At 49.3% G+C, this 15,183-nt stretch overlaps 2 protein-coding genes across 2 annotated transcripts in view; both read left to right on the top strand.

Annotated features, from left to right (window-relative positions):
- Positions 1 to 15,183, top strand: part of STK10 (serine/threonine kinase 10) — a 538,544-nt gene that overhangs the window by 392,217 nt on the left and 131,144 nt on the right. The window lies entirely within an intron of this gene.
- On the top strand, positions 18 to 1,807 carry LOC107522379 (uncharacterized). The gene is made up of 3 exons (XM_060197017.1): positions 18 to 104; positions 195 to 1,428; positions 1,731 to 1,807. Exons 1-3 carry the CDS (start codon positions 18 to 20, stop codon positions 1,805 to 1,807), a joined length of 1,398 nt encoding a protein of 465 aa, XP_060053000.1.

Genomic DNA, 15,183 nt, shown 5'->3' with positions numbered 1-15,183 from the left:
CGCTCGGTCTCCTGCGCATGCGCTCTTCCGACCACCTCGCCCCCGGCACAGCCAGGTGCTACGCGGGCTCCCAGCGAACGCGCGCGCGGCGGCCCCGCCCCGCGGTGGCCGCGGGTCGTGCGCACGCGCGCCGAGAGCGCGCGCAACCTCTCCCCCTCCCCCTCACGCCGCCCCCCTCCCCCCCCCCCCCCAAGCTCACGGGCGTCCGCGTCTTCTCGCGCGAAGACCTGCGCAGCCCACCCTGCAAGATGGCGCCTGCCGCGGGGGCTGGGGTGGCGCGTGTGCGCCGCGGGGCTCTCGGGCTGCCCGTCCCCCTGCATCCCCTCGGCTCCCCCAGACCTCAGACGGCCATGGCCACCTGGGCCCCCGCGGGCTGGGCCCGGCCGCGCCGCATCGCCGCCACCCCACGCGCGCAGCGGGCAGCGCACCCGCCTCGCGGGGAGAAGGGAGGCGGCGGCCGCTCCCGGAGCTTCGGCCCCGGCGCCGCGCACGCGCACGTCCCGCTGCCGCTCATTGTCCGCGCCGCGGGGTGGCCGCGAGGGCTCAGCCGCAGAGTCCGGACACCCCCGGCGCCCGGTACCCGGTGCCCAGTACCCAGCACCCGGTACCCAGCACCTAGCGCCCGGTGCCCAGTACCCAGCACCCGGCGCCCAGTACCCAGCGCCCGGTACCCAGCACCCGGCGCCCGGTACCCAGCGCCCGGTACGCGGTACCCAGTGCCCAGTACCCGGTACCCAGCGCCCGGTACCCAGCACCCAGCGCCCGGTACACAGTACCCGGTACCCAGCGCCCAGTACCCAGCGCCCGGCGCCCAGCACCCAGCGCCCCGTACCCAGCACCCAGGGCCCGGTGCCCAGTACCCAGCCCAGCTCCCAGCACCCAGCGCCCAGTACCCAGCAGCGCCCAGTACCCAGCGCCCAGTACCCGGTACCCAGCCCAGCACCCAGCGCCCAGTACCCAGCGCCCGGTACCCGGTACCCAGCCCAGCACCCGGTACCCAGCACCCAGCGCCCGGCGCCCAGTACCCGGTACACAGTACCCAGCCCAGTGCCCAGTACCCGGCTCCCAGCACCCGGTACCCAGCGCCCAGTACCCAGCACCCAGCGCCCAGCACCCGGTACCCAGCACCCAGTACCCGGTACCCAGCACCCGGTACCCAGCGCCCAGTACCCAGCACCCAGTACCCAGCGCCCAGCACCCGGTACCCAGCACCCAGCGCCCAGTACCCAGCACCCGGTACCCAGCGCCCAGCACCCAGCCCAGCGCCCAGTACCCGGTACCCAGCACCCGGTACCCAGCGCCCAGCACCCAGCCCAGCGCCCAGCACCCAGTACCCGGTACCCAGCACCCGGTACCCAGCGCCCAGTACCCAGCACCCAGTACCCAGCACCCGGTACCCAGCACCCAGCGCCCAGTACCCAGCACCCGGTACCCAGCGCCCAGCACCCAGCCCAGCGCCCAGTACCCAGCACCCAGCACCTAGTACCCAGCACCCAGCCCAGTACCCAGCACCCAGCACCTAGCACCCAGCACCCGCGGCAGGTGCGTGCATCCTGCAGCGCCCCGCAGATTCGGTGTCCGAGCTCCCAGGCTGAAAGCTCGCACCCACATTAAGAGCCAGGAAGGCCACATCTCGGAGACAGTGTCTCGTCTTTTGTCTTTTTTTTTTAATTTGGTTTTTTCTTTTTATCCTGGGCTGTGCTCAGCTCGGCTGATGGCGGCGTGTGCAGATCGCAGCCGCGGCCTGGAGCCGGCCGGCACGCTGTCCTTCGCACACCCAGTGGACAGCCACCCACCCGCAGCCTAGCAGTGCTGTTGTTGGTCCTTCGCGTGCCTACAAGTGTTTACAGAGTGGGAAGGAAAGCGTTTGTTAGAAATGCTCCAAAGCTACACCAGGATCGGAGTCTGAGAGAGAGAGAGACAGAGAGCCTGGGGATGAGCATCTGCAGCAACACCTAGACAAAGGAAGGACACACCCTTCCCCTAATCGCTGCTTTAGGTCAACAAAAGACACCTTTTCAAAAAGCGCCGTCAAGATTAAAGGGTTTTATACAGCAGAAGCCAGGTTTAACCACACCTGAACTGCACGACGGAGAGAGGAGCAGCAGGAGGTTCCTTGCCTGCCGAGAGAAATTGAAATGTGAAAGCTGAATGCGGCAGACAACATAATGGTTCTGCAGAAGCCTTTCATACCCGAGACACTGAAGTCCCTGGTTCAGTCCCCAGTACCATCATAAATCAAAGCTGAACAGTGCCCTGGTGAAAAAAGAGAGAGAGAGAGAGAGAGAGAGGAAAGACACAAGTCTGTACATACCCTTACATGCTTTCTTCCAGACACATGACTGTTTTTGACTGTTTTAAAAAATATTTTAGGTTTATTTTATTAAATTTATTTATTGGATAGAGACAGCCAGAAATCAAGAGGGAAGGGGGAGACAGAGAGGAGAGAGACAGAGAGACACCTGCAGCCCTGCTTCACTTGTCCAATTTTCCCCCTGCAGGTGGGGAACAGGGACTTGAACCTAGGTCCTCACACACTGTAATGTGTGCACTTAACAAGGTACGCCACCACCTGGCCCACATGAACCAATTATTAATGAACAGAATCAGAATCCTCAATTTGGAGACTTCAGTGGAACAATCTATGAAATGACCACCCACTTCAATGCACCTTCCCCTGATTCCCCCGGCCCAAAAGAAAAAAAAAAAGTTCCACCAGCCTGGTTCTTGTGTCTTTTGAAATACAAAATTATACCAATCGCTGTAAGAAATCCTGAAGATGGGGAGGAAAACTATATAAAGGAACCAAGAAAAGGGCAAGGAGAGAATTGCGGGCGAGGATTTAGGATATAAAATGAGAAAATCTTTCTTTTATGTTTATTTCCTTTTTGTTGCCCTTGTTTTTTGTTGTTGTAGTTATTGTTGATGTCGTCCTTGTTGGATAGGACAGAGAGACATGGAGAGAGGAGGGGAAGACAGAGAGGGGGAGAGAAAGACAGACACCTGCAGACCTGCTTCACCGCCTGTGAAGCGACTCCCCTGCAGGTGGGGAGCCAGGGGCTCGAACCAGGATCCTTATGCCGGTCCTTGTGCTTTGCGCCACGTGCGCTTAACCCGCTGTGCTACTGCCGGACTCCCCAAAATGAAAAAATCTTATAGGAGGCCAGGCTGTGGCGCACCGGGTTGAGCATGTGTGTCACAGCTCAAGGACCCAGGTTCAAGCCCCCGGTCTCCATCTGTAGGGAAAAAGCTTTTCGAGTGGTGAAGCAGTATTGCAGGTGTCTCTCTGTCTCTCCCTCTCTATCACTTCCTTCTCACTTTCTGGCTGTCTCTAGCCAATAAATAAATAAAGGTAATAAAAAAAAGAGCGAGAAAATGGTTTAGCACCAAAGTGAGAATGGTGGCACACCTAGTAGAGCGCTCCTGCTACAGTGCACAAGGAACAGGGTTCAAGCCCCCGGTCCCCACCTGCAGGGGGAGAGCTTTGAGAGTGGTGAAGTAGATCTGCAGGTGTCTCTCTGTCTCTCTCCCTCTCCATTTCTGGCTGTCTCTATCCAATAAATAAAGATAATTAAAAAAAAATTTAGAAACACACACCAAAGTGAGACAATCAGGGCCAGGTGGTGGCACACCTGGTTAAATGCACACATTACTGTACACAAGGACCTGGGTTCAGGCCCCGGGACCCACCTGCTGGAGTAAAGATTCACAGATAGGGAGTCGGGCAGTAGCACAACGGGTTAAGCGCACGCAAGGACCGGCGTAAGTATCCTGGTTCAAGCCCCTCGCTCCCCACCTGCAGGGGAGTCACCTCACAGGCGGTGAAGCAGGTCTGCAGCTGTGTTGTCTTTCTCTCCCCTTCTCTGTCTTCCCCTCCTCTCTCCATTTCTCTCTGTCCTATCCAGCAATGACGATATCAATAATAGCTACAACAATAAAAAATAAGGGCAACAAAAGGGAATAAATAAAACATTTTTAAAAAAAAAAAGATTCACAATGAAGCAGGTCTGCAAGTGTCTCTGTCTCCCTCCCTATCTCTCTCTTCCGTCTAAATTCTCTCTGTCCTATCATTTAAAATAGTTAAAATAGGGGCCAGGTGGTGGCGCACCTGGTTGAGCGGCATGTTACAATGCGAAAGGACACGGGTTCGAGTCCCTGGCCCCCACCTGCATGGGAAAGCTTTGCGAGTGGTGAAGCAGGGCTGCAGGTGTCTCTCTGTCTCTCTCCTCCTTCCCGCTTGATTTCTGGCTGTTTGTATCTAATAAATAAAGATAATACCAAAAAAATTAAAAAAAAATAGTTAAAATAAACAAATAGAATGAGAAAATCTTCAAGGGACTAATCTTCAAGGGAGAGGAGAGGTGAAAATCTTTGAACCAACGCTTGCAAAATAGCTTACGAGAGGACAGTGTGCTGTGCAGGGTCAGTACACCACCCAGATCTGAGCCTGGCCCCACCATACTGAAGGAAGCTTCTAAGCTGTGGTCTCTTTCACTCTCCCTCTCTGACCCATTATACTATGTAAGTAAACACACTTGTTATTTTCATATATTAAGCATCTTGGGGCTAGGCAGTGGTGCATTCAATAGAATGCACCCCTTACCATACACAAGGACGCAGGATCAAGCCCTCTGTCCCTACCTGCAGCGGAGAAGCTTCTTGAGTGGTGAAGTAGTGCTGCAAGTGTCTGTCTCTTTTGCTCTCTGTCTCACTCTTCCCTCTCAATGTCTGTCTCTATCCTAAATAAAGAAATAATAATAAACAAGCATTTTAAAAAATATTTATTTATTTCCTTTTGTTGCCCTTGTTTTGTTGTTGTAGTTATTATTATTGTTGTTATTGATGTCGTCATTGTTGGATAGGACAGAGAGAAATGGAGAGAATAGGGGAAGACAGAGGGGGAAAGAAAGACAGACACCTGCAGACCTGCTTCACTGCCTGTGAAGCGACTCCTCTGCAAGTGGGGAGCCGGGAGCTCCAACCGGGATCCTTCCGCCGGTCCTTGCGCTTTGAGCCACGTGCGCTTAACCCGCTGTGCTACCGCCGACTCCCAACGAGCATTTTTTTAAATGAAATATTTTAGTGGGAGGAGATAGCATAATGCTTATGCAAATAGACTCTAATGTCTGGAGGTGCCAGGTTCAAGCTCCCATACCACCATCAACCAGAGATGATCAGTGTGCTAGAAAAAAAAAAAATTTAAGTATTTTACATTACACCTAGTCTAGAGATGAGTTCACGGTTCATGAGATCAAAAAATCTAAAAGGAAATAATGGCATTTTTTTTGGAATTCTAAATACAATGAACACTTGTCTTTAATAATTTAAAATGACCAGGGTTGTCTGTAGGTGAAGGCGGCTGGCTAGTGCGAAGAATCTGAAAGCGTGAGGTACCGAGTTTGACACCACATTTGCCAGAGTGATGATCTGGTCCTCTCCTCTCTCTGTCATGTTAATAATCTATCGTTTTTTGTTTTTTTTTTTTAATTATCTGGGCCTCTGGTTTTGAGCCCAGCCTCTACTGCACTGAAGGAAGCATCTTAAATGCTGTGACTTCTTTTCCTCTCTCTCTCTCTCTTTTTTTTTTTTTTTTTTTTTTCCTCCAGGGTTATTGCTGGGCTCGGTGCCTGCACCATGAATCCACCGCTCCTGGAGGCCATTTTTTCCCCTTTTTGTTGCCCTAGTTGTTGCAGCCTCGTTGCGGTTATTATTGCCATTGTTGACGTTGCTTTGTTGTTGGATACGACAGAGAGAAATGGAGAGAGGAGGGGAAGACAGAGAGAGGGGGAGAGAAAGACAGACACCTGCAGACCTGCTTCACCGCCTGTGAAGCGACTCCCCTGCAGGTGGGGAGCCGGGGGCTCGAACCGGGATCCTTATGCCGGTCCCTGCGCTTTGCGCCACGTGCACTTAACCCACTGCGCCACCGCCCGACTCCCTCTCTCTCTTTTTCTACCTGAAAAAGTTAGGACCAGTGAATCCCCAGAGAAGACAGAAAAACAAAAAAAGGTGAAACAGTCAAAGTGACTCTCACTCCGTTCCATGTCCCTACCCGTATTCCCCAGGGCTCATCACTGCTAATAGCGGTGTAATTACCTTTCCGGACATACGTTCACTTGGCAAGACTTCACGGTGGCAAGAGAGCTATGATTCCGGTTGTCTCTTTGTTGTGATGTCAAGCCCAGGTATTATTCATCTGATTTTTTAAAATTTATTTTAATGAGAGGGAGAGAAACCCCCGAGACCAGTGCACTGCTCAGCTCTGGCTGGGACCTGGGACCTGGGACCTGGCAGAGGGGAAGAGAGAGAGAGAGAGAGACAGAGACAGAGAGAGAGAGAGAGAGAGAGAGAGAGGACTTGCAACCTGCTTCACTGCTCATGAAGCTTTCCCCCCATGGCTGGGAAACCTGGGTCCTTGAGCATTATAACACATGCACTTTACCAGCCACGCCACTGCCTGGCCCCAGCTGCATCTTGTACAGCGCATTCCAAGGTTCTGTCCATCGGGAAGCTTTGGAGGGTGAGGTGGCAGATGCTAAGAGCAATCATCGCAAGGTCTCCTGCCCATCAGGACTCCCCAAATATTCTAACATGGGCCCTGTGGTCCAAGGCGATGCTGTGTGGCGTCCTGCATCAACCAGCCAAATACTTTGTGAAGTTAAGGCAGGAGTCACTGTATTTTCCAGAACAGAAGGGGTCCAGCTTTAGCTCACCAGCACCAAGTAGCTCATCCGTGCTTTCCAAACATGGACTTTGGGGGCCAGGCAGTGCAAGGACTCAGGTTCAAGCCTCCCCCCACACACACCTGCACGAGTGGTGAAGTAGGTGTCTTTCTCCCATTCTTTTTTTTTTCTTTCCCCTTTTGTTGCCCTTGTTGTTTTTTAATTGTTGTTGTAGTTATTATTGTTGTTGTTATTGATGTCGTTGTTGTTGGTTAGGACAGAGAGAAATGGAGAGAGGAGGGCAAGACAGAGAGGGGGAGAGAAAGACAGACACCTGCAGACCTGCTTCACCGCCTGGGAAGCGACTCCCCTGCAGGTGGGGAGCCGGGGGGCTTGAACCGGGATCCTTACACCTGTCCTTGCGCTTTGTGCCACATGCGCTTAACCTGCTATGCTACCGGCTGACTCCCATCTTTCTCCCATTCTATATCCCCTGCCCTCTCCATTTCTCTGTCTCTATCCAATAATAAATAAATGAAAAACAAGAAAACAAAGATCACGGACTTGGCTGGGAAGATGAGCTGACAGACTCTGTACCAACGTGGGTGGCCTAAGGGCTCAACTCTGGTCAGTGTCCCAGACGGTCACTTGGCTCCAACCCACCCCTTTGCCCCTTGTCTTGGTACCTGCAACATGCTGCTCCTGGACTCCCTTATGGCTGGCTTTATTTTTTCCCCAGGTAACCCGCCTTCCAGCTTGTAATGCACTCACGTACAATTTAGAAGAAACATGAGTATCTGGGGCTCACCTGGGAAGGCGCCTGCTTTTATCAGTACAACTGGTCCCGGTTAGTGCCCTCAGCCACACCCCTGCATGCTGGGAGAAATAATGTCCCATGGGAGCGCTAATAGTGCTGAGGGGGACTTCACTACTATGGTGTCTCTGCGTGTGTGAGACAGAGAGATAAACAGATAGAAAATAGGTGGACCTGAAGTATTAAAGTTTTGGCAATAATAATTATACATATACATAGACATGCAACAGTCTCTTTTAAAAAAACAACTGGTAGTCTTTTTTAAAAAAAATTTTATTATTTTTTATATTTATTTATTTATTTGTTTTCCCTTTTGTTGCCCTTGTTGTTTCTCATTGTTGTCGCAGTTATTATTGTTGTTATTGATGTCGTCGTTGTTGGATAGGACAGAGAGAAATGGAGAGAGGAGGGGAAGACAGAGAGGGGGAGAGAAAGACAGACAGCTGCAGACCTGCTTCACCGCCTGTGAACCGACTCCCCTGGGACCAGGTGGTGGCGCACCTGGTTGAGCGCATGTATTACAATGCACAAGGACCCGGGTTCGAGCCCCTGGCCCCCACCTGCAGGGGGAAAGCTTTGCGAGTGGTGAAGCAGGGCTGCAGGTGTCTCTCTTCCTCTCTATCGCCCCCTTCCCTCTTGATTTCTGGCTGTCTCTATCCAATAAATAAAGATAAAAAAAATGATGCTTTAAAAAAAAAGGAAAAAAAAAAGAAACAACTCCAGGTGGGGAGCTGGGGGCTCGAACCGGGGTCCTTACACTGGCCCTTGCTCTTTGCACCACGTGTGCTTAACCCGCCCGACTCCCAACAACTGGTGTTCTGTGGCACAATCACTCTGCAGCCTCCCGGCAAGTCCACAGCAGCATTTTTAGTCTCCAGAGTGTTCTTTGCAAAAGACCCAGGTCGGAGTTCAGTTTCCTGGGAGCTGACAAGCACCGTTGGTTCTGACAGTATAAATCATGACAAGACACCATGAATCTGGAACCAGAAATTGTGAGGGCAACTTCCCAGTTTCCTGTTTCCACCGGAAGCTGCCCTGGGGGAGGAGAGTTCTGTAGTGACTCTGGAATTTTTTTTTTTTTTTTTTGGTTGTCCCTTGGGTTTCACTGCTCCAGGCTAGCTTTTTCAGATTAAAATAGTGGAGATAGACAGAGAGATAAAGATACCACAGCACTGAAGTTTCCCTCATTGCTGTAGGGGCTGGGCTCGAATCTGGGTCGTGCCCACAGTAAAGAAGCACACTGCCCACATGAGCTCTCTTATAACTGTTGATAAATGTTCTGCTTCCAGCAAACTCAGTTGTGTTACGTGCAGTCTCTGAGCTGCACAATTGGTAATACCCAGTTGTTGAGGGCTCCAGGAACAGCCTTGTCCCCACTACCTTTCTCTCCTCTCTCAATTTCTTTCTCTCCTAGCCAATAAAATGGAAAAAAAAAAAAAAAAGGCCTCCAGGAACAGTGGATTTGTAGTTCCAGCACAAAGCCCCAGTGATAACCCTGGAGGCAAAATTAATTAAATTAATTAGTTAAATTAAATTAAATTAAATGTGTACCCTTTTGAAGGACACTCAGAAGTAGTAGGTGTCCTATCCAACAATGATGACAGAAAAAGGCTGACTTAGAAAGGAAGAGAAAGGATGACTTAGAAAGGAAGAGAAGGGGAGTCGGGCAGTAGCGCAGCGGGTTAAGCGCAGGTGGCCCTAAGCTCAAGGACCGGCGTAAGGATCCCGGTTTGAGCCCCTGGCTCCCCACCTGCAGGGAAGTCCCTTCACAGGCGGGGAAGCAGGTCTGCAGGTGTCTGTCTTTCTCTCCCCCTCTCTGTCTTCCCCTCCTTTCTCCATTTCTCTCTGTCCTATCCAACAATGACTACAACAATAAACAACAAGGCCAACAAAAGGGAATAAATAAATAAATACTAATTTAAAAAAAGAAAGAAAGCTGGAACCTGAACACTTCCAACCCAAGTCTTTCTGGGAACAACTGTCTGTACAGTCAGGGCACCGTTACCAAGAGCAGGAAAGCAAGGTATTCTAACTTGGAAAGCAAACACCAAACCTTGGTTTCCTGCTGGATAGGCGGAGGGGTCTGTCTGTCCTGCTAGAAGAAATCTCCAGATCCCATATATAAGGGAAACCGTCAGTAGTTCCTTGTCTTTCATCTCTTTATTTATTTCACTAACATTATCACCTCCAATTCCATCCATTTTGTCCTGGGACTGGGTGGTGGTGCACTGGGTTAAGCACACCTAGTGCCAAGTGCAAGGATCTGTGAGAGGATCCCCACCTTGGGCGGGGGGAGAGGGTTCACTTCACAAGTGGTGAAGCAGGTCTGCAGGTATCTCTCTTTCTCTCTCCCTTTCTATCTTCCGCACCCCTCTCAATATCTCTCTGTCCTGTCTAATAAACAAAGAAGCAAAACAAAACAAAACAAAACAAAAACCCATCAGAGCAGTGGATTTGTCTAACAAATAAACAAAGAAGCAAACAAACAAACAAACAAAAAAAGCCACAGGAGCAGTGGCTTCTGGGCACAGAGTCCCAGCCATAACCATGGAGGCAAAAAGAAAAAAAAAAGCATAGCCAACCACTGTCTCAAAGGACACAATATCACCTTTTTTTTGATTGCAGAGTAGTTAGTATTCCATGGAATATATATCCCATCATATCCTATCACTTCTTTTGTTTTTAGAATTATTATTTTTCTATATTTTATTTATCTTCCCTTTTCTTGCCCTTGTTGTTTTTATCCTTGTTAAAGTTGTTGATATTATCATTGTTGGATAGGACAGAGAGAAATGGAGAGAGGAGGGGAAGACAGAGAGGGGGAGAGAAAGACACCTACAGGCCTGCTTCACTGCTTGTGAGGCAACTCCCCTGTAGGTGGGGAGGGGGGGGAGGGGGGAGCTCGAACCGGGATCCTTGAGTTTTGCGCCATGTGCACTTAACCCGCTGTGCTACCGCCCAACCCCCGTCCTGTCGCTTCTTTACCCAGTCATCTGTGGATGGACATCTAGGCTGCTCCCAATCTTTGGCTACTGTCAGTAGTGCAGCTATGAACAGAGGGGTGCATTTCCCCCTTTGAATTATGTTTGAGTGTCCACTGGATAAATGCCCAGCAGTGATATTGCTAGATTCTAAGATCATTCCATTTTTATTTATAAAAACCGTTTTCTTGGGGGGAGGGGAAGGTGGTTGTGGTGGTGGCGGCTAGGTAAACAAACAAAAACCACAGCCAAACAAAAACCACTCTGACACTGCTGCTCTCCAGGATGACCTCTTTACTGGGGAAGGAAGGAGGTAGTGACATTATTTTTCACCTCCCTACCTTCTTTGGTGACTCTGTGGCTTCCTCTTGTCTTTTTTCCATCCGCTCAACAGGTGTTTGTGAGAGAAACAGGCAAAGTCTCCCTTTGGGGCTGCGTAAGAAAGTCTGTGTTGGGAGTCGAGCAGTAGCACAGTGGGTTAAATGCACGTGGCGCAAAACGCAAGGGCCGGAGTAAGGATCCAGGTTCGAGCCCCCGGCTCCCCACCTGCAGGGGGGTCGCTTCACAGGCGGTGAAGCAGGTCTGCAAGTGTCTGTCTTTCTCTCCCCCTCTGTCTTCCCCTCCTCTCTCCATTTCTCTCTGTCCTATCCAACAACGACGACATCAATAACAACAACAACAAGTACAACAATAAAAAAAACAAGGGCAACAAAAGAGAAAATAAATTATATATATATGAATGTCTGTGTTGGGAATCAGGCGATAGCGCAGTGGGTTAAGTGCACATGGCGCGAAGTGTAAGGACTAACGTAAGGACCCCGGTTCGAGCCCCTGGCTCCCTACTTGCAGGGGAGGCGCTTCACAGGCGGTGAAGCAGGTCTGCAGGTGTCTGTCTTTCTCTCCCCCTCTCTGTCTTCCCCTCCTCTCTCCATTTCTCTCTGTCCTATTCAACAATGACAACATCAATAACAACAACAATAACTACAACAACAATAAAAAGATAACAAGGGCAACAAAAGGGGAAAATAAATAAATAAAATTAAGAAAAAGAATGTCTGTGTTGGAAAGATGTAGTAGTGGGCAGGGAGATAGCATAGTGGTTATGTCAATAGACTCAAAAAAGACTCTCATGTCTGAGGTTTTAAAATCCCAGGCTCAATCCCCCCCCCCACTACCCATAAGCCAGAGTTGAGCACTGAAACTAAACTTTTTTTCTAAATGTTTTTTTTATATATTTTATTTATTCCCTTTTGTTGCCCTTGTTTTATTGTTGTAGTTATTATTGTTGTTGATGATTTTGTTGTTGTTGGATAGGACAGAGAGAAATGGAGAGGAGGGGAAGGCAGAGAGGGAGAGAGAAAGTTAAGACACCTGCAGACCTGTGAGGCACGCCCCTGCAGGTGGGGAGCCAGGGGCTCGAACCAGGCTCCTTAGGCCGGTCCTTGTGCTTTGCGCCACCTGCGCTTAACCCGCTGCACTATACCGCCTGACTCCCTGAAACCACAATTAAAAAAAAAGAAAAAAGAATGATGAAATAGAAAGCACCTCTAGGTGCTAAGGAGGGTGACGCCAGGGATGGGCCAACAATTCCTGGGAGCTCAGGAAGGGTTTCACCCCCAGCACCCACGCGGGCGCTCTCCGCCACGTCAATTCAGAGGACCAGCAGAGGGCGCTGTGAACCCAGCAGCGCCTGAAGCCCGATGAAGCCTTGGGATGCTCTGGGCCTTTTTCATTATGGAAATCATTGAGGCAGGGCTGGCACCTAAAAGAGTCCTGTGATCTAAAACAAAGCAAAAATGTGTCATCTTTTACCTTGAAATCTTGCCAGCTCTGTACTGAAAGGAAAATAATGCCATTAACAGATCTTTAAGAACAAATGCACGTGGGGGCCGGGTGGGGGCGTACCTGGTAGGCGCACATAGTGTTGTTGTGCGCGGAAAGGACCCGGGTTCGAGCCCCCGGCTCCCCACCTGCAGGGGCGACGCTTCACAAGCGGTGAAGCAGGTCTGAAGATGTCTGTCTTTCTCTTCCTCTCTGTCTCCCCCACATCTCTCAATTTCTCTGTGTCCTGTCAAAGAAAAAGGAAAAACTGGCCGCTGAGAATGGTGGATTAATAGTGCATCAGTAAGCAATAGTGGAGATAAAAAATGGCTGCTTTAATATATAAATATATATGTGTGGTCCGGGAGGGGGCATGGTGGATAAAGCATTGGATTCTCAAGCAGGAGGTCCTGAGTTCAATCCCCGGCAGACATGTACCAGAGTGATGTCTGGTTCTTCTCTCTCCTCCTATCTTTCTCATTAATAAATACATTCTTTTTAAATTAATTAATTAATTAATTAAATCTTAAAAAAATTTAAAATAAATAAATATTATTTATTCATGTATTGGTTAGAGACAAAGAGACATTGATCAGGAAAGGAGAGACAGAGAAGGCAAGAGACAGAGAGACACCTGCAGATCTGCTTCACCTCTCGTGAAGCTTCCCCTTGCAGGTGGAGACCAGGAGTTTGAACCTGGGTCCTTGTGCACTGTGACACTTCTGGCTTACTTGAGGGAGGGAACTTATGAGCTTCATATGATATCGTCATGGTCTCAAAGCTCAGCAAAGAGCTGGTATTTGAGGAAGGATTTTCTTTCTTAATCATCTTTATTCATTTGACAGACAGCCAGAAACTGAGAGGAAGGGGGAGATACAGGGGAAACTCTCTTCTCTCACAGTTTACTGCTTTTAAAAAATACCGTGTTTCCCACATGAATCAGCCACACTGAGTATCACTCTCTGGTATTGATCTGGGATGGGAGACATGCAGAAGATAAAATAAATATAGGGGCTCAGGGCAGAGGCAGGATAAACTTCCCCACTGAGAGAAAGAGCTCTGTGGGTTTTGCTGTTACTGTTTGTTCTGGATTCAAGAAACCTGCAAAGAACCTTTTAAGTGAGCAGCATCCTGCTCTCAGAGCCGGCTTGCCCAGGCATCTAGATAAACAGAGAGACTGGCTGTCGCCTGGCTATTGAATTAGAAGCATCTTTTTGACAAGAACGGCAGCTTTCTCATTACTGTCATCGCCGAAGAACCCTCTGTGTCTCTTTATGCTAATAAATAAAACATTCTCGGTTAAATATTTCCTCGTAAGCTAGTGCAGACCTGTGGTGGCCACCCCCTATATGTTCCAAAGTAAAATGATCTCACAGTAATCAAATCAAATCAAATCAAATCATGTCTAGGAGTTTTATAGACAACTAATAGCTGTCACTTGCAAAGTGCATATCAGATACCCATTGAAGGGTACTTTTCTCTTTAATATAAAGCACTCTGCATATTTCACTAACTGTCTCGTGCTATCAAATGAATTTAACAAGATGATTGTGTAGGTCAAATTACTTAGTAAGTTCCTTTAAGTATAGCTTTTAGACCTATTATGACTTTTAATGGTGCAATTGTGAAATGATTGGAATTTCTAGAATCCTGGCTGCAAAGGTCTGTCAAAGGCACTTGCTCTGCCCTGCTGATGTATTTTTAAAACCTACTTCTTGCTTTTGGGGATTGGAACAGCAGGGACCACCAATAGCACCTTCCCCGAGCTCACTCCTCAGTCTGAATGATTCACTCGACTCCCTTATTGCCAAATTCCAATCTGAATGTGCACCTGTCAGATAGCCTGCTGACCAAAATCTTGGCGAGCTCTTCTCTGTCGGGAGACACCTTGAGAATTCTCGTCCGTTCTTCCCTCCACTTCACATATTAGACCTCGGGAACCATAGACAAGAAAAACACTACTTCTGGGAGTCGGGCGGTAGCGCAGCGGGTTAAGCGCACGTGGCGCAAAGCACAAGAACCAGCGGAAGGATCCCGGTTCGAGCCCCCCAGCTCCCCACCTGCAGGGGAGTCGCTTCCCAGGCGGTGAAGCAGGTCTGCAGGTGTCTGTCTTCCTCTCTCTCCCCTCTCTGTCTTCCCCTCCTCGCTCCATTTCTCTCTGTCCTACCCAACAACAACGACATCAATAACTACAACAATAAAACAACAAAGGCAACAAAGGTGAATAAATAAATAAATAAAAATATTACGTCTGACTATACACCTGGGCCGGTAAATTTAAAAGGCAAGCCAACGAGAGAGGATGGAGCAGCTCCTTCTTTGCGTGTGTAGTGCTGTCTTTGTCTAGGCGATTCTGCAGGCTGTTTTCTGGGTTATTTCAGCTTCAGTCAGTTTCAGAAAGCCTCCAGTTGAAGCCAAGTTAAAAAATAAACAAACATGTGGTCTGGGAGGTGGCGTGGTGGCTAAAGCACTGGGCTCTCAAGCATGAGGTCCTGAGTTCAATCCCAGGCAGCTCATGTGCCAGAGTGATGTCTGGTTCTTTCTCTCTCTCTTACTTTTCTCATTAATAAATAAATAAAATCTTTAAAAACAAACAAAAAATCCAAAAAATTGTTCACTGATGACTACATGCCAATCTATTTCCTACCTTTATTTTTAAAAATATTTATTTATTCCCTTTTGTTGCCCTTGTTGTTTTATTGTTGTTATTACTATTGTTGTTGTTACTGATGTCATTGTTGTTGGACAGGACAGAGAGAAATGGAGAGAGGAGGGGAAGACAGAGAGGGAGAGAAAGACAGACACCTGCAGACCTGCTTCACCGCCTGTAAAGCGACTCCCCTGCAGTTGGGGAGCCGGGGGCTCGAACCGGGCTCCTTACTCAGGTCTGTGCGCTTTGCACCAT

The sequence above is a fragment of the Erinaceus europaeus genome, chromosome 9 (assembly GCF_950295315.1).
Source record: "Erinaceus europaeus chromosome 9, mEriEur2.1, whole genome shotgun sequence".
NCBI lineage: Eukaryota > Metazoa > Chordata > Mammalia > Eulipotyphla > Erinaceidae > Erinaceus > Erinaceus europaeus.
The sequence above is the reverse complement of the archived record's forward strand: the minus strand, read 5'-3'. Positions and strand labels throughout refer to the sequence as shown.

What these genes read in the sequence shown, in the direction of transcription:
- LOC107522379 (XM_060197017.1), top strand. Translation starts at nt 18, where the DNA reads ATGCGCTCTTCCGACCACCTCGCCCCCGGCACAGCCAGGTGCTACGCG. An exon ending in CGCGGCGGCCCCGCCCCGCG is followed by an intron (nt 105 to 194) that starts GTGGCCGCGGGT and finishes CCCCCCCCCAAG; the next exon opens with CTCACGGGCGTCCGCGTCTT. An exon ending in CGCCCAGTACCCAGCACCCG is followed by an intron (nt 1,429 to 1,730) that starts GTACCCAGCGCC and finishes CGGCGTGTGCAG; the next exon opens with ATCGCAGCCGCGGCCTGGAG.